This window comes from Micromys minutus, assembly GCF_963924665.1.
Source record: "Micromys minutus genome assembly, chromosome: 4".
NCBI lineage: Eukaryota > Metazoa > Chordata > Mammalia > Rodentia > Muridae > Micromys > Micromys minutus.
The window spans coordinates 37,905,150-37,931,127 of record NC_137973.1 but is presented as its reverse complement, the minus strand read 5'-3'; the positions used below and the strand labels follow the sequence as shown (position 1 = coordinate 37,931,127).

Sequence of the window (25,978 nt, the reverse complement as noted above, 5' to 3'; positions counted from 1 at the left end):
CCTCCTAGACTGCCATTTTGAAGCCTGTAATGGAGTCAGCCTGTCTCAAAAGAACATAGTGGATATTATTAAACATAACAATCTAAGTTTATTCCTGACTAACTGACGAATAAATGACTCAGACCATGGCAATTTTTTTTGGCTTTGACAGTTACTGGGGGTCACCCCTAATCTACTCTAACTGCTGGCCTGGCAGCCTCCCCAGCAGTGTGCCCCAGGTACTTGCTGTTTCTCCTGGTCATGTGCTCATGGTTCCTCTCTCCTCACATTGGCTTCCTTCTCCTTTCTCATCCCTCTCTCCTCCTTCAACCAGGTCACTCCAAACCTATCTACCTCTAATCCCTCCAGTAATTGGCTATAGCCAGTTTTTTAACATAGTTTTAGCTCTATGAACAATGCACCACAAAAAGCTCGTAAACAAAGACTTGTTGGCCTAGACTTTGGGGGGGGGGGATAGAATTTAGCATTACAATGCTAAATTATGCATTACAATGCATAGCAATAGTCCAAACCTCTATAGGATACTTTGAAGATATTTGATTTGAGTTTTCCTAACCCAAATACCATTAAACTGAGGATGTTCTCAAGTCTGTAGCTCTTTAAGCACCAAGAGGTACTAAAATACTTTCAGATTTTGAAGGTTTCAGATTTGGGATTTTGAGGTTAGGGCTGTTCAATTGGTGAAGACTGTGAAAATATTCCAATTTTAAAATTGTTGTTGCTTTTGTTTTGCTCTGTTTTATTTCAAGAAAGGTTTCTCTGTGTAGCTCTGGCTGTCCTCGAACTCACTCTGTAGATTAGGCTGACCTCAAATTCATATAGATCCACCTGCCTCTGCCTTTGAGTGCTGAAATTAAAGCCACTATGCCTGGCTAGAAATATTCCAAAACTTCAGGCTCTAAAATCTGAAACACTTCTGATCCCAGGCATTTAAACAATAGTCAACTTGTGTCTGTTTCTCTTTTGCTTATTGATCTTGTTATTTTAGAGTATTATTTATAAAGGTTTCTCTCTTGTCTCACTATCTCTACTAAATAAGTAATCATATAAGAGCTCACATTTACTGCTTATTGTGTTAGCTAATAAAGATAACTAACATTACATTTTACAGTTTTTGTTCTGGGCTGACAAGATGGCTCCATCTTGATTAAGTGCCGTTGCCATGCCTGGGTTTAACTCCACACAGGAATGCTTACTGTATTCTAAATTTAAATACTTTGTACTATACCATTTAAGTTTTTCAATGATAGAAACTTGTATATTTCAATAATAACAAACATCTTCTTGCTGAACTTCTTTCAAAATTTTAATGCCAAGAATCAATTTGGCTCTGTTGTACCACACAGAAAGTTTCCTCCTGTGGAAATTATTATTCTGGAATTAAACTTAATTTCCACAGTTTTCTCTTTTCTAAAGTGCTAGTATTAAATATCTGCTTGCTCTCGTTAGGAGAGAAAAGCAGACACAATAAGCTCTTGCTCTACTGTTTAACTTAAGTCAAGAAATACACTATTTCTAATTCTCTTTGCCTCCAAAGGTAAATATGTCTACAGACTTAGAGGGAACAGACATGTTGGCTGAGAAAGCAGATCGGAGAGAATACATTGATCTCCTAAAGAAAATGCTGACTATTGATGCAGATAAGAGAATCACGCCTCTGAAAACTCTTAACCACCAGTTTGTAACAATGACTCACCTTCTGGACTTTCCACACAGTAACCAGTGAGTATGGGGTTATCAGGGCTTGTGCCATGGTGGGGCTCTTATTTAAAAAGGGAGCTATCAGGTTAGCAAGAATTTTGATGCCTGTGTATTGACTCACTGATGGTTTTCTTTCTGAAAAGTTGTGGTATGTGTCTATTTTTCTTCTGGATATTACAAACACCCTTGATTCTTCTGAAAATATTTGGAAACAAATACTTTTCTATGTTTTTTGTTGTTTAAACTTTAGCATTTATTTGGTGACTTTCTAATCTTTTTCAGTGTTAAGTCTTGTTTCCAGAACATGGAGATCTGCAAGCGGAGGGTTCACATGTATGACACAGTGAGTCAGATCAAGAGTCCCTTCACTACACATGTCGCTCCAAATACAAGCACAAATCTAACCATGAGCTTCAGCAACCAGCTCAACACAGTGCACAACCAGGTACTCAGTGAGTGAGTGTGGGAACTGGAGCCTAAGTAGGGCAGAGGCAGTAAGACAGACCAGTCCTGTTGGTATTTCTGTCGCTTCTTAAGCAGTCTCTGTGTGAGGGTCTGGGAAAGACGGCTCATTAGGTAAAAAGTATTATGCCATGCAAGCCTGGTGACCTCAGTTTGATCATGAAAAGTTATGGTAGAAAATTAATTTCCAAAAGTTGTCCTCAGACTGTGGAACATACATGCCCACACTTACAAATATTATACACATACATGTGTGATAATAATGAATGCCGATTTCGGATTCAGTCTTCTGTCAGGAAAAGAAGAATTTTCTACTTGGCCAACTAGACATACCTGCCAGCCATATGCTGATGGCATCTAAATACAGGGCCCACTCCATGTTCACATAAGACTTAGCATGTGTGCGCTCCGAATATTGAATTACTTGTTGCTGCTAGTTTTACTAAGCTTAATCAAATAATTCACTCTTATGGAATAGGATTTTATTTCTTTCAAGGGTTCTTTGACTAATGATTTTAAAAAGGGTGGTGTTGGGGCTGGAGAGATGGCTCAGCAGTTAAGAGCACTGGCACCTCTTCCGGTCCTGAGTTCAGTTCCCAGCAACCACATGGTGGATCACAACCATCTGTCTGAGAACAGCTACAGTATACTCACATACACAAAATAAATCTTTAAAAGAAAAAAAAAGATGGTATTATATTTGCTTGCTAATAAGAGATCTTATTTTGTTGTTTCTAAAAATGTAAGCTCGGTTTCTTAGTTTGGGCTACATTTTTTAAAAACTGTAAGTGCTCATGAGTTTCACTGGAATCTTCTATGAAGCATGCTGTTGAAGTAGCTGGGTTTTGTGTAGTCACACCCCAGACAGCACAGTAACTCATTTGTCAGTCTTCATGTGCTTGCTTTTCTTCACAGTACTGCTTTTATAAAGTTTGGTTCTGGGCTGACAGGATGCCCCACACCCTGAGTTTGACTGCGAAACCCACATGGTAGGAGGGGAGCTCTGACCCTCCCTCAAATAGACCCTTGACATCACTTGCACATGGGCAATAAAAAAATGCACTTAAAAATGCCCTTTAAAAAAGCTGGATGTAGTGCTATATACCTTTAATTCCAGGCAGAGGTAGACAGTCTCTGAGTTCTAGGCCAGCCTGGTCTACATAATGAACTCTAGGCCTTTCAGAACTACACAGGAAGACCTTGTTTCAAAAAGCAAACAAACCTTTTGCTCTGTTTTACTTTTTACCTTTTAAGGCTAGGGATATAGCTCAGTTGGCAGAGTGCTTGCTAGCATGCATAATGGCTACATTATATCCTCAGCATTGCAAGTATGGTGGTTCACCCGGAAGGTGAAGATGAGGGTCGACAGTTCAAATGTCACCCTTGGATATATAAGGTGTTTGGTGCCAGCCTGAACTACATGAGACTCAGTCTCAAAGCTTTTCTTTAAAAAAATTTTTTGAGAGCCAGGAGGGTGGAGTATGCGAGTAGTGGTGCAGGCTTTTAGCCCCAGCACTTGGAAAGGAAAAGATGGGTGGGTCTCTGTGAGTTCAAGGCCAGCCTGGTCTACAAAGTGAGTTCTATAACAGCCTTGGGTACATAGACAAACCCTGTCTGAAAAACAAAAGAAAACATTTAAGAATATGTGTATATTGTTCGTTTCCATCTGATAATATTGTATGTATGTAATCTTTCTGTTTTTAGGCCAGCGTTTTAGCTTCTAGTTCTACTGCAGCAGCTGCTACTCTTTCTCTGGCTAATTCAGATGTCTCGCTGCTCAACTACCAATCAGCTCTGTACCCATCGTCTGCAGCGCCAGTTCCTGGAGTTGCCCAGCAGGGTGTTTCCTTACAACCTGGAACCACTCAGATCTGCACGCAGACAGATCCGTTCCAACAAACATTTATAGTGTGTCCACCTGCTTTTCAGAGTAAGTCAGAGCGCCTGTCTGTGGTAGTCATTGTCCTTGCCTGTCTAGATCTAGTGCAGTTCTGGTCTTGACAAGTTTAAATTCTGATGAGGATGACTGAAGTTGGGAGATGTCACAAAGTAGATTTTTACCTTCTCATTGATTTTTTTTTAAACTGAGTTGCTTACTAATGTGTTTGTTTCCATGGAAGGAAAATATTAATCTAATATAAGCATATAACATCAAAGTATATAGAAAATATACATCTTTAAATTGCTATAATCAGAATTGTTACATATTGATTCTAATCTCATTTCATTTTGTAATAAAGTGAAATGTTATTTTATTATAGGATATAGTTACGGATATAGAAACTAGAAATTTCAGTCATACAGATTGTTGTTTTTTGAACTGAAAAATACTACAAGCTGAAGCACTTGCAGGGAGGCATTAGGACATCTGCTGAAGCCTGTGTTTCATAGTCTTCAAACGCCATCCTCCAATAAGATTAATTTTCATATTTCCATGATTCCTAATTTTTCATTACTGTTTTGCAATCTAGTCTGTTCCATTCTTTTTTGTTTTCCCTAAAACTTGGAAAATGTGTGTTAGTTAGGTCTTTTGGTAAGTCTTCTCTGACAACATACTTAGCTTTCTCTTTCAGGTCAGTGTTAAGCTGGTTGTAGTGGCTCATACCTGTAATCCCAGCAGGATGATTGTGGAGCTAGTCGGGTGTTATAGTAAGACACTACCTCCAAAAATAAGTAAAAGTAAAAACAATAAATAAGCCAGACTCAGATAACAAATACCACATTTTCTCTTATATGTAATTTTTCTTATATTTGATATGTAGTTGTATCTTATAAATGTGCATTCTATGATAGTGCATCCCTGAGTGTGTGTGTGTGTGTGCGTGTGTGTTTGTTTGTAGATCATAAAATCAGAAAGGGGGCTGTGGCAGGGGAGGAAGAGATCTTGAGGTGGAAATGGGCTAATGGAGAACATAAAATCGGAAAGTAAAGGAGGGACTTAGTTAGGGTTTTACTGCTGTGAACAGACGCCATGACCAAGACAGTTCTTACAAGGACATTTAATTGGGGCTGGTTTACAGGTTCAGAGGTTCAGTCTATTATCAAGGTGGGAATATGGCAGCATCAAGGCAGACATGGTACAGGCAGAGCTGAGAGTTCTATATCTTCATCTGTTGGAGAAGACTGACTTCCAGGCAGCTAGGTGGGTCTTATAGCCAACACCCACAGTGACACACCCACTCCAACAGGGCCACACTTTCTAATAGCACCACTCCCTGGGTGGAGCATAAATAAACCTTCACAGGGATTAACTGGGAGAGGGAAGAGAACCACCTGCGAGTGGGGAGGAGCTGGACACTAGGAAATGAACGAGACCAAGTGTTGTGGCGAGACTGAGGGTGCTGTGATGAGAAAACCCACTGCCCTGTAGACAAACTTAGAAAGAGAAGCTTGGTATCAGTGTGGGAATAAACCAGGCTCCATAGCGTTTTATATAAAAGCATCTCATAGCGTTTTATATAGAAGCAGGTAGCTTTTTTATCTTTACTTAAGTTACTTATTGATTGTGACTTTTGTTTGTTTGGTTTCTGACAGAGCCGAAGCAAGCGGAAGGAAATGAGGGGCTGGGGGAAACTGAGAGCTTACCGGGAGGCCAGGAGAGCGATAGCGATGTAAACCAGGGAGAGACCACAGGGAGAGCGGAGGAGCAGATTCACAATCCGTAAATGCAAATTTAGCCTAAGTTACCAAATTATTTTCTATATATGCCTCATAGGAGTAGATTCTATACTTTGGGCTATCACAAACTTATTCGTTTATAGACTGTAGCAAATTAGCTATCCCTCTTCCCACCCTTTCTAACGTAAGTTCTGTGGGAACAATTTTCAAATGTAAGATTCTGAGATTCTCTGCCGCTTCTCAGATGATACTGAGATAAAATAATTAAAGAATTTTGGAGTTCTTTAACATAACAAAATGTAAACTGAGGCAGTATGGGGAGTGTGGGAGAACTTGTGTTGGTATAATCTGATAAATATAAGCTTGGGGGGCGGATCTTTGAACTCAAGAAGTCTTGAGAGGGCTGGAGAGATGGCTCAGTGGTTAAGAGCACTGACTATACACTTCCAGAGGTCCTGAGTTCAAATCCCAGCAACCACAGGTTGCTGGTGGCTTACAGCCATCTGTAATGAGATCTGATGCCCTCTTCTGGTGTGTCTGAAGACAGCTACAGTGTACTTATGTATAATAAATAAATAAATCTTTTTAAAAAAAGTTCAGATAACCTGAGGGGCTAATAGAACAGATTTTAAAATGTTGGGATGAGAGGGGGTTTATAATAAGGTAATGATAGTGATACCTGAAGTCCATTATCATATGCCAGACAGACCTTTTACAGGTATCAGTTTATCCTATGTGTGGCTCTAGGAGGTGGGTCATGTTACTGCATTTTATAAATGGTAAAGCCTGCTTATTAGAATTAGTATAGTAATTTATGGTAGAACAGTTAGAACCTAGGCATCAGGGTTATCATCACATCTGTATTGAAATATACTGCCTTCCAGAACGAGTTGTATAAAGTTGTTGGTTAACTTACCAACCTCAGCCATGTGCTGATTTTATTCAATAGTTCTCTACTTCAGGTTGCCCACTTTTCTATCTTCTTTTACAAAATGACAATACTAATGTTAGCCTTCTTTCCACATTTCTCTAGTTATCTATATTTAAAGTACTAAATTCAGGAAAATAAAGATAACAAAAGTCTCTCTCATTCCCTTAGCTCAGGATTCCAGGACAGGCGGGCGCCCTTTGGCAGCCTTTGTTTTTATTTGTGGTAGAAAGCAGCAGTGTGCTGTAACTTAGCCTCACTGCTGTGCTTCAGCCTCAGTAGATGCAGTGGTCAGGCATTTGTAGGTCAGTGCTGTGAATTCCTCCCAGTTGACTAGTGTAGTCATGTGCCCAGTGGTAGCTAGTCTGTGATTTTGTCCCCTTTTATTTCTCACTCTGGGAGTCATAGATGAACTGCAGCGAACATTCCACCCAGAGTGTGCTTCCTAAGTCCATACATGTTTTGGGAAGCTAATATTCAACACTGTCCTGGACTTAGTCATTGTACAGAGACTGTAGACAAGAGTTTTGCGTGGCTTAGCTTTCCTATTGGATAATAGTGCCAAAGGCCGCATGGCTGACAACTTTTAAATTTTAATATCTTCAAAAGTTTTAAATCTGATTTTACTATTCCCTCTTAGAACTTTTCTAGAATACATTTTTCTTAATCACAGCTTGTTCCTAAATTTCTCATAAACTACTAACAGAACATTGGAAGATGACTGAGAACAGCAGTACTGTGCTCACGTGGCACTCTAATGTTCAGGGGGATTAAGGGTGGCACACAGATGTGGTCTCAGCATTTGGAAGACTGAAGCAGTAAGACCACAGTGCAGTACGTCTGAGCTCCACGTGAAGACACGGCTGGGCTGCTGTCAGGGAAGAGGCAGAGACGGAGTAGGATTGGCCACAGCTGAGGAGTCTTCTAATTAAAATGTGGCGTCTTCACTTAGCAGAATTGCAGGCATTAACAAACAGGAGGGAGGCAGGACAAATGTAAACTCTGGTGCTAGTGGGGACAGGAGGGTGGGCTCATAGCAGCCTTCCTGGGCTCTGTAGGCTTGACAGGAAGAACTGTGGGGCCCTTTCCCCCCAGAACAAGACAGTGCTGTTTATAGGAAACATTGTTTATGCCAAAAGCATAACCAATTGAGATAAGTAAGACACAGGCACTGTTTACAAGCAGCAATTCATTTCCCCATTTTCCTAACTCTCTTTAACTAGAGTTAGGTGAGAAGCTACCAAAAGAGCCACTTTCTAGAATAAGAAGTAGCTCTCTATAAGCCACTATGCCTCTTTTTATTTGAGGTATCATTTCTTCTTTGCTGTTCACTTTTTTTTTTTAACTTTTACCTTTTGCTATGACATGTAACTAATTTTTGAGCTAGGTTATATTTTTTTGAGGAGAAAAATGCCCTTTAAGTCATTTTACACAAGAGGACAACAGTACAAAGTACTGAGTGATGTTTAGTTCTGTTTCTGATGGATTACAGTCTGAGAGCACTTTCTCCCTCACCCATTTCCCTAGTGAGCTGCAAGGTAAATGTGACTTAAGAGTAAAGGTTGTCTGGCTTTTGCCTGTTGATAATGGGGGTGGAATAAATATTGTATAACAGTAAGTTTATATTCCCTTAAGCCAGCCTTCCCTGTATTAAATGCCTTCCACTAATTTAACTTAAAGGGAATAGCCTCCTTTTCTTAATTCTGGTATCTTTTGTGAGTGAAAGGGTTAAGTGTCTAGAATTAAAACTTGAGCAGTTAAAAAAAAAGCTAACAGACCCCCTCCCACACAGTAACAATCCACAGTATATTTAGACCCCGAAAAGTGGTTAACGGTGATGTTTTCTCTACTAGCTGGGCTACAAGCAACAACAAAGCATTCTGGATTCCCTGTGAGGATGGATAATGCCGTGCCAATTGTACCCCAGGCGCCCGCTGCTCAGCCACTGCAGATACAGTCAGGAGTGCTCACACAGGTAAAGCTCAGCCACTGCACGTACAGTCAGAATGCTCACTGCATACAGTCAGGATGCTCACTGCACATACAGCCAGGATGCTCACTGCATACAGCCAGGATGCTCACTGCATACAGTCAGGAGTGTTCACTGCACATACAGTCAGGAGTGTTCACTGCTCATACAGTCAGGATGCTCACTGCACATACAGCCAGGATGCTCACTGCATACAGTCAGGACTGTTCACTGCTCATACAGTCAGGAGTGTTCACTGCACATACAGTCAGGACTGTTCACTGCTCATACAGTCAGGACTGTTCACTGCTCATACAGTCAGGAGTGTTCACTGCACATACAGTCAGGAGTGTTCACTGCTCATACAGTCAGGATGCTCACTGCACATACAGCCAGGATGCTCACTGCATACAGTCAGGACTGTTCACTGCTCATACAGTCAGGACTGTTCACTGCTCATACAGTCAGGAGTGTTCACTGCACATACAGTCAGGAGTGTTCACTGCACATACAGCCAGGATGCTCACTGCTCATACAGTCAGGATGCTCACTGCACATACAGCCAGGATGCTCACTGCATACAGTCAGGATGCTCACTGCACACAGTCAGGACTGTTCACTGCTCATATAGCCAGGATGCTCACTGCATACAGTCAGGATGCTCACTGCATACAGCCAGGATGCTCACTGCATACAGTCAGGAGTGTTCACTGCACATACAGTCAGGAGTGTTCACTGCATACAGTCAGGATGCTCACTGCATACAGTCAGGATGCTCACTGTATACAGTCAGGATGCTCACTGCATACAGTCAGGAGTGCTCACACAGGTAAAGCTCAGCTACTGCACATGCAGTTAGGATGCTCACACAGGTAAATCTGGAACAGTGTATGCAGCATTGCTGAAGCACTATTGAGAATCAGATATTCTGTCCAGAAAGAAAAAAGTGGTATTTGCTTTTACTGTAAGATCTTTCTTGTTCATGATTCAGACATCTTATAATGAAATATCTCTAATAAAACAGAATACTTACTCCTGTCTTTTACAACTCTCCCATTATCTTCTTAGACTTGTAGAGATGACATTTTGTACATTGAGAAATGGTCATGATAATACGGAGAATTTTTATTGTAAATTGTAAGGTTTCATTCACATCAGTCTACCTTTTCAAATATTATAATCCTTCTGTGTGTTTAGTAGAAAACTTTAAAATGTTATGTTTTCCAGATGATTGAGAAACCAAGGTCATGGACAAAATTATGAAGGATCTGTATAGTATACATTATGCTTGGAATTCCATATGTAAATGTTTATGGTCCACAACTTACAAGAAATTCTGAAATCCAAAACTTATTTTGTGAATAGAAGGAAGATTTCTTCACAAATGAAATGCCCATGTTTTACAGGATGCTCTGAATCTGGTCCAAGAAATATTCCTAGACCTCTTTTTACCTGATATCACTGACTTTTGGCTCAGTGGGCTAAAGCCACTCACAGCTGAAAAAGGAAGAGTTGTGTTTGGCATGTGCATTTAGGTGATAGGAAATTAGTTCGTTGTCGGTAATATCTTGGGGGGAATGCGAACCCTTCTGACCCCAGATAACCTGCCTCGGTGTTTGTTTCACTCACCTGCCTAATCTACATTTCAGGGAAGCTGTACACCACTAATGGTAGCAACTCTCCACCCTCAAGTAGCCACCATCACACCGCAGTATGCGGTACCCTTTACCCTGAGCTGCGCAGCAGGCCGGCCGGCGCTGGTTGAACAGACTGCTGCTGTACTGGTAATTCCCTCACTTGATTGTGTTACTAACGGAGTTTCTTTGGTTTCTTTCTTTTTTATTTTTTCCTGTTTGTTTTTGTTCTGTTCTTCTGGTTTTCTCATTAAAAAGCAAACCCAAAAAACTAGCTTAGTTTTGCAGAGGGCATGGAAGCATGTGCCATCTTGTGGCTGTGTCCTTGCTACATCTTTAATGTCTCATTGTTTCCTTCCCAACATTTGCCGAAGCATTTGACTCTGAGGGTCAGTGTGGTTCTTTGCAGACTAGTGTGGTTAAAGCTCTCTGTGTAGCCGCAGGCGAGCTTCACCACTCTCAGCTGTTTTCTTCCCTCTCCTACTCTTGGCCCTGCCACTGAGATCCAGATTCCAAAATTTGAACCCCCTGTCAAGCTAGTTGCTCCCTTTTGTTATTTTAATCACCTAAAACTTTTGTGTGTATAGAAATGTTTAAGATGGTCTTTCTCATCATGAGAACTCCCTCTGACTGAGGATAGTGCTTTTGCCATTCGTGATCAGCGGAACCCTCTGTCTTGTAAAAAAAAAAAGTTTCCTTTAAAATACACGTAGGTCATTCTGCTCATCAGAATTAAAGGTGAACCTGTAATTTGTTGGGATTCTTTTGAGAAATTATTTTACAAATACATTGCAATACAAAGATGGAAATATGGCTGACAAACTCACAGATACAGTATCTTTGTTATTAGAAGTCCTGAGGGGGAGTCAGTGCAGATTGCTGCAGTGGTGGGTGTGTCCAGCCTAGAGAGGGAAACAAAGCTGCCGGCTTTGAACGCTATTGTAGTATTTGTAACCTTCAGAGTGATTTAGGATATTTATTGTTTTGGTTTATTTTGGTGAGTTAGAATTCTTCATTTCAAATCCAGCATTTCATTATTTGAAATGTAAAATTAGGTAAGCCTCTGCAAACCTAAATGATATGAGTTTCCTGGTATTTTACCTGTCCTAATGAATTTACATTTCTGTTATCTCTCAAGTATTCATGAATGAAAATGCTTTCAGAAACATACTTGCATGGAACTTGTTTGGTTTTCAGTTTAAAAGTCTTTGCCACCTGTGGATTGTTTCTCATAAGCATAAAAACTGAGTGCTAGGGAGTCAGATATAATTCCAACTTGGTTGGCCCACCTTTTAATTTGCTCACTTATAATTTTGAGATTGGAAATGTCAGTTGACCTTTCACCTTTGCTGCTCTTAAGTTTGCTCTAGCCATTTGTTAAGCTTTGCATATTTTTGTTCTTCCTCTGTCAAAACAGTTCGTCGCTTGGAACGCCAGATTTCTGCCTCACATTGGAATGTTATTTCTTGCTCTGTATTAAACTACATGCTTTGTCTTGCGCAGGTGTTGGCTTATGGAAAGACGCATGGTGTGACTTAACATCTTCTCTTATTTTCTGTTCTGTTCTGTTTTGTTTTAAATTCTGCCTGTGGTAGCAGACGTGTTTGCAGTTTCTCTGCTCAGAAGGCTTCTTGTTTGGAACCAGTATTTGTAACAAGTGGATCTGTTACTTGCAGAAATATTTTTGAAACTGTTTTGATGGGCTTGCAATTTGAAATTTATGAAACAGAACCATATGTACCCTAGTAGGTTAATTGTACTACCGAACTCATGTTTAAAAAGGAAACTTGCTCTTACATATATTTTCAGAAAGTGCCAGTTTCTATAAGAAGTACAGAAAACATATTTTGCTACTTAGTCTATCACAAGCACCATCATTGTTTCTTAAAAACTAGGAGTGCTCTTTTCCTGTAGTGATTAGTTTTGTGCTAAATGAATTTCTACAAATGATACTTAAACATATGTTTTTGGCAACAATGTGGGGGCTGTAGAGATGGCTCAGTGGTTAAGAGCACTGATTGCTTTTCCCAAGGTCCTGAGTTCAAATCTCAGCAACCACACAGTGGCTCACAACCATCTGCAATGAGATCTGATGCCTTCTTCTGGTGTGTCTGAAGACAGCCATAGCATGTTTATGTATAATAAATAAATAAATCTTAAAAAAACAAAACAAAACCCAGTGTGGAGCTTTTAAGAATTACTTAGGAAAAATTCTATCATATAGCTAAAAAGTAATGTTTTTAGCTCTCTTTTGCTGGTATCTATCAGCTTATTTACCAAAGCATTTGGCATTTGGTCACCTTTGTCTGCTATATTTTCTTCCCTTGTAATAAAGAGAGCAATTCTGCTATGTATTGTATGAGTTGAATTGATCTGTTGTCTTATCTGATTGGCATTCGAATTTTAGAATTTCAATTTTTCTAAGCGACTTGTTTTTATAGGCTTTTATGAAAAGAATACTATTTCACTAGTGTTTACCTAAACCTCCAGGTTCCCTTTCTTGACAGCACAGAAACTCACACCTGCAGGGACCTTTGTTTCTTAGTGCCTTGTTGGTCAGGTCATGCTGATGGCCAGAGGAACATCAGCATGCCTCTTCCCCGAGTAAGCCCTCTACACTCTCAATCTCTGCAAGTTAACAATCTACAAACATTTTTTTTTTTAATTTAAGATACAACTTTTTCTTTCATCTGACAAACAAAATAAAAAGCTAAGAATGAGTCAAGTCTGGATCTTTTATGTGTTTCCTTGCAGCAAGCCTGGCCTGGAGGAACCCAACAAATTCTCCTGCCCTCAGCTTGGCAGCAGCTGCCTGGGGTAGCTTTACACAACTCTGTCCAGCCTACTGCAGTGATTCCAGAGGCGATGGGGAGCGGCCAGCAGCTAGCTGACTGGAGGCAAGCCAAGAACCCTCCCCACCCCCCGGGGAAATTTGTACGGGTAGGAGGAGCCCATAGAATAGGAATACTTTATATAAAGACACTAGAAAGAAGGAAATTTGAAATCTTTTGAGAAAAGGAATCATCAGTCTAGAAAAAGAGTCATAAAAATAGGAAATATCTTTGAAATGTAGGAAAAGGCAGGTTCTATGGTCAGGAAAGAACACAGTGAGCTTAAAGCCTTATAATCCCAGCGACCGACTGTAAAAAGTGAAACACAGCCATGCTTGATTGCTCTAATACCCATTCGGTCCAGAATTCTAGTGGTTTGGGGAGTCACTCTTCTGTTTATGTTGGCACAGGAATGCCCACTCTCATGGCAGCCAGTACAGCACTATCATGCAGCAGCCATCTTTGCTGACTAACCATGTGACGTTGGCCACTGCTCAGCCTCTGAATGTTGGTGTTGCCCATGTTGTCAGACAACAACAATCTAGTTCCCTCCCTTCAAAGAAGAATAAGCAGTCTGCTCCAGTCTCATCCAAGTAAGTCTGCGTTAGGCCCTGCGCTTAAAACTTGGAGAGTTACGCTGTCCAGCGTCCATTGTCATAGTTTAGGTTTGAAGGAGCAAGTACCTGCCAAATTGAGGGTGAGCTGATCTTTTCCTCTGGGCGGTGTGTCCTCGGTATGGTCAGCCTTATGTCTGCTGTCACTTCGATCCAGGCCCCTTTAAAATGTTTTGTTTATTTTTTGTTGTATTTACTATTTGTGTGATGTGAGGTTGTTTGTGTGTGTGTGTGTGTGTGTGTGTGTGTGTGTGTGTGTGTGTTAAACATGCCTTGGCAGATGTGTAGGTCAGAAGACAGTGTCCAAAAGTCAGTTCTCTCCTACCATATTAGTCCCTGGGGTTGAACTCAGGTTATCAGGTTAGGGTGGCAAGCACTGAGCCATCTGACTAGACATGTTTTCATTTTTATTTTTCTTACTTTTTATAGCGTAAAACTTAACCTGGGGACAGAGGTGAATAAAAAGATAAATTTTTACGTTTGAAAATATGTTCTTATCCTTGGAAACAGTATCCAGAATCATTAGTTTTTTTCTTAGAACTTCTATAGTTATTAGTGATTAGGTAAAGAAGAATCAAAAAGCAATTAGAAAACCAGAGAAAAGGATGTGCAGTTGTAAGGGTGGGGCAATGGCCAGCTAGTCTTAACTTGTGAACTTTCCCACAGATCCTCTCTAGAAGTTCTGCCTTCCCAAGTTTATTCTCTGGTTGGGAGCAGTCCTCTTCGCACTACATCGTATAACTCTCTAGTCCCTGTCCAAGACCAGCATCAGCCAATCATCATTCCAGATACTCCCAGCCCTCCTGTGAGTGTCATCACTATCCGTAGTGACACGGATGAAGAAGAGGACAACAAATACAAGCCCAATAGGTAAGCTAGGCAGAAGGCTGCCTGCTAGGCGTGGTCTGCCTCTGTCAATGTCAGCACACCTTTAGTCTTTGGCTGACAGCTGTATTTAAGGGCAGTTTTGACTGAAAACAGCAGCAACAACAACAAAAAACAAAGAACAGACAGAAAAGGTTAGTTTGTATGTATAGCATTGGATAAGTCAGTCAAACACAGAAGTTCTCATAACTGAGCCTTTTCACGCTTTCTTTAATGTTCATCAGTTAAATCAGGTTTGATATGACTACTCTGGCTTGAAATACATGTTAAACTACAGATATGATCCTTACCTTCAAGGAACGTATCCTGAGAACAGCCATAACAGGAGTGTATAAAGAACAGTTCGCTGTAATGAATTAGGTAGATTATTTGAAACATATATCAGCTTATTTCCTTTTATCTAGCATTTTTGCCAAGTATATTAGTTATTTTTCTGTTGATAGAAAGCAACTTAGAAGTGAAACGGTTCATTTTGGCTTAGAGGATCAGAGAACATAAAAATATGGTCAGTCTCATGGTGGGGAAGACATGGAAGCAGGAGTGTGAGTCTGGACTGACAGGAAGTTGGCTGAGTATACTTGATTCAGATTGAGGAAGCAGAGAAAGAACAGGAAGTGAGGCCAGGCTGTAAAATCACAAAACCTGCCCCAGTAGTATGCTTTTTCTAGCAAAGCTCCACCTCCAAGAGGTTCCATAACCGTACAAACATTGATACCAACTGAGAACCAGGTCAGCTTATGGGGGACCCTTGTCATTCAAACCACTGTCCTTACTAACTAGGCAGTTTACTGAGAGGGCACTGGTAAGATTAAGAACTATGAAGCTTGCCTTGATTCATCTGTGTGATGTTCTTTGTTGAGCTTTTGGTCTCATGGGTGACCTTTTGTCTATGAAGGTAGATGCCAAATAGGAAAGGGAATTAAGAGGCTTTACCAAATTATGACTAAGTGCGCTTTAAAGACTTATTAGTTTCCAGGTGTGGTGGCACATGCCTTTAATTCCAGTACTCAGGAGGCAGAGGCAGGCATATCTATAATGCGTTTGAGGCCAGCCAAAGGGGCTATATACACAGTGAGACCCTGTCTTAAAAAAAAGTCTATGAACAAACAAGTAAATAGGATAAAGATTCACTGTTTATGCTCATGTGCCTGTGGAGCTGGGGGAGGACATGGGGTCCTTGGTAGAGCCAGCCGCCTGCCGTGGGTGCTGGGAACTGAGTTGGACCTCTGAGAGCACCAGCACCCGTACTGAGCCGTCTCCAGCTGACTAAGTGAAGTTTGAATGGACTTAGAGAAACAAAGAATTTCAGGCCTTTTAAGTGAACTTGCAACTCAGGTTTTGAAGGTGCTCATTGAGCTGATTTGGGGAAGAGAAAAAAATAAGCCTTTAGGAGAAAGAACGTGACAGACTAATAGCAAAAATTATATGTGAGATATAGCCCTGTGCTCTCTTTGACGGAAGCCAATCCTATTAAAAAATAAGGGAAGTTGAAGATGGTAAAGTAAGTCATGAAGGAATCGTTTGTAAAAATTGTGAAGCTGGGCGTGGCGGTACAGTGCACACCTGGTGTTTCAGTGTTTGGGAAGCAGAGAGAGGCAGGAGGATTTTGAGTTTTATGCCATGCTGGGCTACATAGCAAGGCTGTGTCTCAAACAAATGAAAAACAAAAACAAAAGCTATAGTGAGAAGTTTGATGAAAGACAGGAGCATCTGAGTCTAAGAAAATGATAAAGGAGAAAAGCAGTGCTTGAGGACACTGTCAGAACTACAGTGAGCATAGCTATAAACGGGGTGATAGTGCCTATTGTGCGGGTTGGAAAGATTCCCTGGCTAGTTAGTGTGTGAAAGCAGTGCCGGGGGCAAATAACACTGAGCCTTTAGCTGCTGTGGTCACTGTCACCATTGTCTATTTCTATCCTCAGCTCGAGCCTGAAGGCAAGGTCTAATGTCATCAGTTATGTTACTGTCAATGATTCTCCAGACTCTGACTCCTCCCTGAGCAGCCCATATCCCACAGACACTCTGAGTGCTCTGCGGGGCAATAGTGGGCAGCTTCTGGAGGGGCCTGGCAGAGCAGCAGATGGCATTGGCACCCGTACAATCATCGTGCCTCCTTTGAAAACACAGCTTGGCGACTGCACTGTAGCAACACAGGCCTCAGGTAAGGAGGACTGTCATAGTTAGAATTGAGTTTTTCCTTGGATGTGTATATATTTATATACACATTTATATATATACTATGCCAGTGGTTAAAACTAAGCACAGATATTTTTAAATAGTATACTTAATTTAGAAATCAGTTCCCTGTAATAGGAAATTTTGTTTGATCAATTTATTTTCCTACATTTATTTGCTTGGATTAATATGGGAATGAAGTTGTGTTTGGTATCAGCATATTCGCCTCTGGTGAGGAAAACTTGATGAGACATCCTTCAGTAGCAGGAAGGATCTAGTAAGCAGCTTAGCTTGCTGTTTCTTATTTGGACGTACTGATCTAGAGTAGAGAGACTCGATAGCATTGAAGATGGCTGAGCTGAAGGTGATGAGTCAGTGGTTACCATGCGTGCTGTTCTTCCAGAGCCCACCTCAGGCGGCTGCCACTGCCTGTACAGCTGCAGCTCTGGGGACCGCCACCTGGGCTCTGTGGCCATCCTCAAACATAGACACACACACTTGGATAAACAAATGAATCTTTTAAGAATGACTTTAACATGCCCTTTAGACTTTCGGCCATAGCAGTAATGCTTTTTAGTTTGATTTTTACCTAATTGCTTTCATCCACTTTGCTATTGGATACTGAACTCAGGGTCCTTAGTGTGTGTGTGTGTGTGTGTGTGTGTGTGTGTGTGTGTGTGTGTGTGTGTGTGTGTGTGTGTATGTGTGTAGCAGGACTGGCACAGTAACAAGCCCCAGTTTCATAGCAGAAGTTTACTTTTGCTTGTTTCACCTCCCACTGCAAGCATCTCTGGTTGCTAGGCTTGCATGGAGTTAAGGACCAGCAGAATCTTGGAATTCTTGGCATCCCATCAGAAGTTTGGAGGAGATAAACCTTTCTTAACCTCTAGATGCAGAGAGGCCCAGGAAAGGCAGTCTTGTTAGGCAGCTGCTTTCCACTGGCAACTTTATTGCAAAGGGAGCAAGGGACAGTTTTTGGTGTTAGAATAGCCATCTGTGTCTTACACTTAAAAAGTGTTTTATTGTAGGTCGAGCTACTTACTGCTTATAGGCCACAAAAGGGCTCTAATTTAAGAACCCTTGTGTTAAGTCAGTGTACTTCTCCATTGAGATAGTCTGCTGCCTTGAAGACAAGGTAGAACATCTTGATGCCAGGTTTCTGCATATAATTATTAAGACTTATACCTTAATAATATTTATCCTTAATAATATACTCCACATTTGTTTCCCTATTGGGAACATAGAAGGAAGCAGCTTTTATATTCTACTCTCCTTTAATTTCTTAAATTACCTCAAAGGATAGAAGTTTGCCTTCATTTTAGACACCTTGGACCTCTAAATATTCTGAGACTCACCAATATCTCAGCTTCTTATTGTCACTTAATTTAATCTCATCTGGCATAAAACTACAGGCTCATTGGGGGAATAGAGTGTGTCCTCTGTATCCAGTGTTTATATGTAGTGAGACATTAGGTAGTTTTACTTAGGTCACTACTTAAGGGTCTCTGTGGGGTTTGTGGCAACATGAAAAAAAAGATGCATAAGGCAGCTTTTGTTCTGGTACAAATGTAGTTGAGGACACAGGAATACCAAGACCTAACTCTTGCAAATGACAGACAGATGTGGACTAATGGGATACTCTAAGGTTAGATCAGTGTTTCTAAACCTTGACTCCTTTTAGGTCTCCTTAGCAGTAAGACCAAGCCAGTGGCCTCAGTGAGTGGGCAGTCATCTGGATGCTGTATCACTCCCACAGGGTACCGAGCCCAACGAGGGGGAGCCAGCGCAGTGCAACCACTCAACCTTAGCCAGGTAAGCGCTAGGGGCTGCTACCTTCTGTTTGAGTTCTTCCCTGTTGTTACTCTTTGGAGAACCCTGCTTCTGGCTGGACTGCTGAATAAAGCCAAATGAAGCTCCCTTTGTGTCAAACACCTAGTGTTCCGTGGCCGGCGTCGTACCTGAATGCGCTACATCTCTTCATTTGATCAGTGAGTGTGTTGGGGATGTAGTGCACCATCATACATGCTTTGAGCCAGATTCTCTCCCTTTATCCTCAGGTCATAAGTAACTAGAGCTTTACCCTTTTTACCTGAGTCAAGACAGAGAAAGCCACTTACTTAAATCAGCTGGTTCTAATCCTTACTAGAGTTTGGGACATGCCGTGCCCTGCCATGTGGTCCTCTGATGGGATAGTGAGGGGTACATTTCTGTTCTCCATTTTCTCATCTGATACATCTGTCAGAAGCATCAGAATGAGGGTTTAGCTGTGTACAGGAGAGTGGAGAAGGCCTACAGGTGCAAGTGGAAGTTGAGCTGATGCACGTCCTTGAGGTCCCATCCTTTTGAGAGTTGTGGAGAGCTTAGAGGAGAGCAAAAGAAAACAGTAAGAAAAGTCACTTATGAAAAATCACTGATTTCAGGACAGGATGAGTTAAGTTGCTAACCCATAGGTATGGAAGATTCTCCACTTCCTCTCTAACTTTTATACTCAGGAGCAGACTGTTGCTTTCTTGAGCTGAGTTGGGATATGTTCTTCCAAGAGGCAGAGGCATGGTTGGCTCAGTTAGCTTCTATTGCCTGACTGGGAGATGCCGTGATAAGGCAGTCCAGAAACAGTACATGTCAGAACCTCAAGGCCTTTGGTACCATGAACCAGAGTGACCTCAAGATTCCTCATTCCCTTCTTCCTCCTTCCAGAACCAGCAGTCATCGTCAGCTTCAACCTCGCAGGAAAGAAGCAGCAACCCTGCTCCCCGCAGACAGCAGGCATTTGTGGCCCCGCTCTCCCAAGCCCCCTACGCCTTCCAGCATGGCAGCCCACTGCACTCGACGGGGCACCCACACTTGGCCCCAGCCCCTGCTCACCTGCCAAGCCAGCCTCACCTGTATACGTACGCTGCCCCCACTTCTGCTGCTGCATTGGGTTCCACCAGTTCCATTGCTCATCTTTTCTCCCCCCAGGGTTCCTCAAGGCATGCTGCAGCTTATACCACCCACCCTAGCACTCTGGTGCATCAGGTTCCTGTCAGTGTTGGGCCTAGCCTCCTCACTTCTGCCAGTGTGGCCCCTGCTCAGTACCAACACCAGTTTGCTACTCAGTCCTACATTGGGTCTTCCCGAGGCTCAACAATTTACACTGGATACCCGCTGAGTCCTACCAAGATCAGTCAGTATTCTTATTTGTAGTTGATGAGCACAGGGAGGCTTCATGGCTGCCTGCTACTAGCCCTGAGTTCTTCATGGGCTCTGATGAGCGCCTCCATTATCTCCTCTTGGAAGTTCCTAGCCAGCAGCTCGTTCTGCAGGGGCCCACTGAAGAGAAGGCTTTTCTCTGGGGAACAGCTCTCAGTGTTGACTGCATTGGTGTAGTCTCCCAAGTCTGCCCTATTTTTTTTTAATTCTTTATTCTTGTGACAGCATTTTTGGATGTTGGAAGAGCTCAGAAGCCCATCTTCTGCAGTTACTAAGGAAGAACAATGGTTCTGAAGTTACCCTCTGTCATACATACATTTTGGTCTCTTTGACTTGGTTTCTATGTTTTTTAAAAAGAAGTAAAGTTCTTCTTTACAAGTGAAAATGCTGATAAAGGATTTCAAATCTTGTAACAGATGAGAAAGTCATTACTTCTTGTTTAAGAAACAGGACTCCCTTGCCTTTTATTTTAAAAGCAGCTCACTCAAGGCTGTATTTTGCTGTCAGACCTGTCTCCTCAAGTGTTGATCTTTGCTCATGGCACATCCAAACCCACAGTGATTTAATGTCCATGTCGTGTTGTCCCTGTTGGGCAGCTGTTAGGAGTTCTAGTGAAGCTAGCTGAGCCCTGAAACCTGCGCGGCAGCTGCTGCGCTCGCTACAGAGCAGCGTCGAGCAGCCCAGCGCTGGTTGGTGACCGCTGAGAGGATTGTGCCCACTGGGGCTCATTTCCAATGGAGCACCATGAATTCTTTCTTTCTGTTTTAAAGTCCTCCTCCTCTCTCTGGTTTAACTTAAATCCTACTAGAAATGCCAGTGAGGTGGTAAGTGTATGGTGGAAAATCTCTGTCTAGGACGAGATACTGGCACTGATGAACATTGCCTAAGATTTCTATGAACTTTGAACAACACACTTCTGTGTTTTTTCATCTCTCCCTTCTGTTTCATGTGTCTTATGTGAGGGGAAAGCTAAAGAAACTAAAACCAGATAAGTTGTGTATAGCTTTTCTACTTTAAAGTAGCTTCCTTTGTATGCCAACAGCAAATTGAATGCTCTCTTACTAAGACTTATATAATAAGTGCATGTAGGAACTGCAGAAAATATTTTAAAAGTTTATTACTGAATTTAAAAATATTTTAGAAGTTTTGTAATGGTGGTGTTTTAATATTTTGCATAATTAAATATGTACATATTGATTAGAAGAAATATAACAATTTTTCCTCTAACCCAAAATGTTATTTGTAATCAAATGTGTAGTGATTACACTTGAATTGTGTATTTAGTGTGTATCTGATCCTCCAGTGTTATCCCGGAGATGGAATATGTCTCCATTGTATTTAAACCAAAATGAACTGATACTTGTTGGAATGTATGTGAACTAATTGCAATTCTATTAGAGCATATTACTGTAGTGCTGAGTGAGCAGGGGCGTTGCCTGCAAAGAGAGGAGACCCTTGGGATTGTTTTGCACAGGTGTGTCTGGTGAGGAGTTGTTCAGTGTGTGTCTTTTCCTTCCTCCTCTCCTCTCTTCCCTTATTGTAGTGCCTTATATGATAATGTAGTGGTTAATAGAGTTTACAGTGAGCTTGCCTTAGGATGACCAGCAAGCCCCAGGGGTCCCAAGCTGTCCACTGGGATTTAACAGAACAGGTTTAGTAGCTGTGTTGTGTAAATGCATTGTTCTCAGTCTCCCTAGCGACAGTGAAAAATCAAAGCCGCTTCTTTACTGCCACCTCTGTCCTTATCCATTTGGATCTTCAGCTCGTTCTCACAGAAGCATTCCCCAGTGTGGCTCTCTCACTGTGCCTTGCTACCTGGCTTCTGTGAGAGTTCAGGAAGCAGGTGAGAGCAGTGAAGCCAGTGCTAAATATGCATATTTGAAAGTATGTGCAATCGCTTAGGATGGGATTCCTTTTTCTCTTTTCCATGTGATGGTCCTTCTGTGCGTAGTTGTCATTACTGGTAAACTTTGCTTGTCTTTTTTTTTTTTTAAAGCATGTAACAGATGTGTTTATACCAAAGAGCCTGTTGTATTGCTTAATATGCCCCCACACCACAAGAAGGGTTTTGTAGAATTACTGGTGACAAGAAGCTCACAGAAAGGTTTCTTAATTAGTGAGGAATATGAAAAAGAGAGCAAAGCCTCTTGAATCACCAAGATTCCTGAGGTTTCTTTGTAATAACATGTATGTTCTTGGGGCCCTTTAAGCTGTGAAATTGTCCTAGTATTCAACTCCTCCATGGATTTGGGTCAAGTTGAAGGTACTAGGGATGGGGACACTCTTGCCCATGAAGGATTTGTGGGGAGAAGGTTAACCCTAAGCTACAGATGTGGTCCACCTGAATTGGAAATTATATCTGGGCGATAATTCTAGGACTGGTTGTGTGTAGAGATGGTGTCAGGGAGGTGCAGGACGGAGCTGGGAGATTTCATGGAGCCTGGTCAAGGAAGCTCTGAACCGGGTGAAATACCACGGAGTTGTCAACAAACTTGGAGTTTCTTCATCTCGGGGCAGGTAGTTAGTACAGCCTGCCAGGTGTGCTGTCTCTTCTTTAATCATTGTATTAAGCTGTGCATTCAGCAGTCTGTTGGTTGAGGTAACCACGCATCTGTGTAGTTTGTCACTAGTGTTAAACAGTTTAAGTCAATCTGTGTGTGATCTTTGTGTCTCCTTTCCCCCAAGCATTCTGGTTTTTGTATTTAAATACAGTTCTAGTTTCTAGTCAGATTTTTTTTTTTTTTTTTTTTTTTTTTTTTTTTTACCTTTTTTCTATAAGGGACAAGATTTATTGTTTTTGTAGGAATGAGATGCAGGGGGAAACCAACCAACCCTGACCCTGCCCCCTAATCTCATCCAATAAGCAGTCACTGAAGATGGGAGTTTTAAATTCATGGGAAAAGAGGCTGCCTAGGAGCTTGCTTGCATCGTTACCTGAAACATCTGCCTCGCAGTGCAACTTTACAGACTTTGAGGTTGTCACTCTGCAAATTGACATTTCAGATTTTCCTAGATAATCCACCGTGTCTGCTGACCGTGTGCATGGATTTTACATTCATTCCGTCCTGGGGCTTAATGTTGACGGCTTGCCTGGATGGCATGGAGGGAAGCCCTATGGACATAGTGAGCGGCTGGCCTGGGTGAGCATTGCCCAATCTTGGAACAGCTTACGGCTGTAAACCCTCTCTTGGAACTTGCATTTCCATTTTCTTCCTTCCCAGGTGAGGAAATGGAAAGAGTTGTGTAGGCACACCAGGACACTTGGTCACTCCAGAGTTCCCAGTTGCAACTAGGAGGAGATGGTTTCCCTTGTCATGTCCCGCTGAAAAGCCAACCCCAGGAATAAGAACCCCATTTCCAACAATTCTGGCCATTCAGAGCCTGCTTTTGTGGTTGCTCATCCATCATCCTCCACTAGAGGGGCTTAGCCAGGCCAGCACAGAAATGTGTTTATTCTGCATTCTTATGCAGAAATCTACTAGTTGAGATGGTTTGTTTTAGGATAGGAGATGAAATTGCCTCTTGGTAACAGGAATGGCCAAGCCTGCTTTGTATTTTGACTTTGTTTTAACTGATGGATGGTGCAGCATGTCTCCATGTTTCCATGGTTGTTTGTTGCTAAACTTTATATAATGTGTGCTTTCAATCCAGCTTGAAAAGTAATCTCACTATATGTAGCAGTACATTATATGTACATTATATGTAATGTTAGTATTTCTGCTTTAAATTCTTGATATTGCAATGGAATTCCTACTTTATTAAATGTATTTGATATGCTAGTTACTGTGTGTGGTTTAAACTTTTTTTCTTCTTTTTCTGGTTGTGTGCTTCCTTTTACAACAAGCTTCTAGAAACAGGTAGTTCTGAGAATTACTGATCTATGTTTGTAATGCAGGTGTACTTAGGGAGTATGTAAAATAATCATTTTAACAAAAGAAATAGCTATTTAAAATTTAATACTAACTATGGGAAAAGGGTCCATTGTGTAAAACATAGTTTATCTTTGGATTCGTTGTTGTCTTTGGTTTTACAAAGTAGCTTGTATTTTCAGTATTTTCTACATAACATGGTAAAAAGTAGAGCAATTGCAATGCATCAATAAAATGGGTAAATTTTCTGACTGTGGCTGTTTTTAATTCTGTGTTAGGGCATAAAGGGGACCAATAAAAAGCCTCTTTGAAGTGACTAGACATTCTGTGTGAACATGAGTAGAACACTTATATTAGAACAGCTTTGTATGCATCTCCATAGTGGAAATGAATACCGTTTTGTAGGAAGTGTTTTCCAAGAGTAAAGTGTCTCCACGGGTGCTGGACTCCTGACTCTGGAGACAAACTGATTAACTTCATTTCCTAGCATGTGACACCAAACATTAATAAGATCAGCACAACGGAAGTGAAGCTTACAGAAAGATGTCTTGTTTCTCTCCTTCAGCCCTGTTAGAGCTGTCAAGTCTGAGCCTCGACATGGATCTGTGGTATCATGTTTGCTGCTCTTATGGAGGGCCTGGGTTCCATTCCCAGCACCCAGTTAGACCTACAGGGTTCTGGCCTGTGTGGGCACATGACACATAATGAACTCTTTAAAAGCAAGGGGAACCTCTGATTCAACTTCTCTTGATTCTAAAGCACACAATTTTTCTTCTGAAAAGAAACAGGAATTTGTCTAGATTAATCACTGCAGGTCCCTTGAGTAAATGCAGTTTGACTTCTCTTGATGTTCGGCCCAACTCTCCTGTTGCTTTAGCTGGGTAGGAAGGAGAGACACTGGGGTTGGAGAGAAGGCTTAGTAGTTAAGAGGTGCAAGCTCTGCTCAGCAACCAGTCAGGCAGCTCAGTCTCCTGTAATTTGGCTCTGGAAGATCTGACACACTCTTCGGATTTCCAGGGGTACCTATATCACATGTAGATACCTGCATACATACACATAAAAGTATATGTAACTAAAAACTAGTAAAATTTCAGAGAAATGAGAAGAAATACCCTCCTGAACCAAACCATAACCAAGAAAGATGATTAATAATGTGTTCTCTCCCAGTGATAGGGAAGTCAGAATATATTTGTTTTGGTTTAGACTATGTCGTACATATTTTTTTTCGGGGTTCTTCCCTAAGTCCGTGAATGTAGATTAGCATGTCCTGTTTTTGGGAATACCTGGGAAGTCAAGGAACTAACTCTTAGGTCCTGATTTAAGTCAACTACCTAAAAAAATAAAAAGAAAACCACCTCTACTTCTCAACAACCTCCGGTTTTGTTCAGTTTTTTATATTCCTTTCCTTGGGCCAAATCAGAGATTTGGTACACCATAGGGAACCCAGTATTTTAAAGAAAAGCCTACAAATTCAACACATTTGGGTTGCTTGGGTAGAGATTTTCCACATGGTGAAGTACTAGCCTGATTTCTTTGCCTTGGGAGATGACCCCAGATGCTCAGCACAAGGTGGCGCCAATGAGCTATAGAAATTTGACTTCCTTTTGCCCCCAACCCCCATCTCCTCAAATCTCATCTGTGTTTCTAGCTTCAATGAACAAGGCAGAAAATCCATTCTGTTATTGCTGGAGAAGGGATTGGTTAATGAAGGGTGTTGCTTTCTTACTAACTCAGCACTAGGAAGGAACCCTCTCCTAAAATGAATGGGGTTTGCTGAGTTTTCCTAGGGTCTTAGCTTCCTGCAGCTTGCTCCTTTTCCAGAAGGCCTCTGCCTTCAGATTGCCATCTCTTCCCCTTCCTGAGGAACTCCCAAGTCTAAGCTGCTGGAGGTTCAGGCTTCTGGCGACTGTACAAAGGGGCCATCTGTGTTTGATCAGTTCAGGCGGGAAGGAGGGGGTGGGGGTTGTAAAGAGACTGAAAGCATTCCAGAGTAGTGAGACACCCAGAGATGGGAAAGAGAAGGCCCCGCCCCCTCCCCGCCCCCAAAGCTAACGGGCTGGAGGGAAAGAGGCGGAATGCACACTCCTACTCTGGCCCCAC

At 41.7% G+C, this 25,978-nt stretch overlaps 1 protein-coding gene across 1 annotated transcript in view; it reads left to right on the top strand.

The window, feature by feature from the left end:
* Positions 1-24,111, top strand: part of HIPK1 (homeodomain interacting protein kinase 1) — a 68,599-nt gene extending 44,488 nt beyond the window's left edge. Inside the window, exons 8-18 of the mRNA XM_080916505.1 lie at positions 1,538-1,722; positions 1,984-2,146; positions 3,868-4,093; positions 8,563-8,684; positions 10,328-10,462; positions 13,067-13,209; positions 13,554-13,736; positions 14,424-14,627; positions 16,565-16,803; positions 18,499-18,629; positions 19,515-24,111. Of these exons, the coding sequence (XP_080772631.1) occupies positions 1,538-1,722; positions 1,984-2,146; positions 3,868-4,093; positions 8,563-8,684; positions 10,328-10,462; positions 13,067-13,209; positions 13,554-13,736; positions 14,424-14,627; positions 16,565-16,803; positions 18,499-18,629; positions 19,515-20,003 (2,220 nt within the window). The 3' untranslated portion in view covers positions 20,004-24,111. The remainder of the gene's footprint in view (positions 1-1,537; positions 1,723-1,983; positions 2,147-3,867; positions 4,094-8,562; positions 8,685-10,327; positions 10,463-13,066; positions 13,210-13,553; positions 13,737-14,423; positions 14,628-16,564; positions 16,804-18,498; positions 18,630-19,514) is intronic.
* Positions 24,112-25,978: the final 1,867 nt, after the last annotated feature.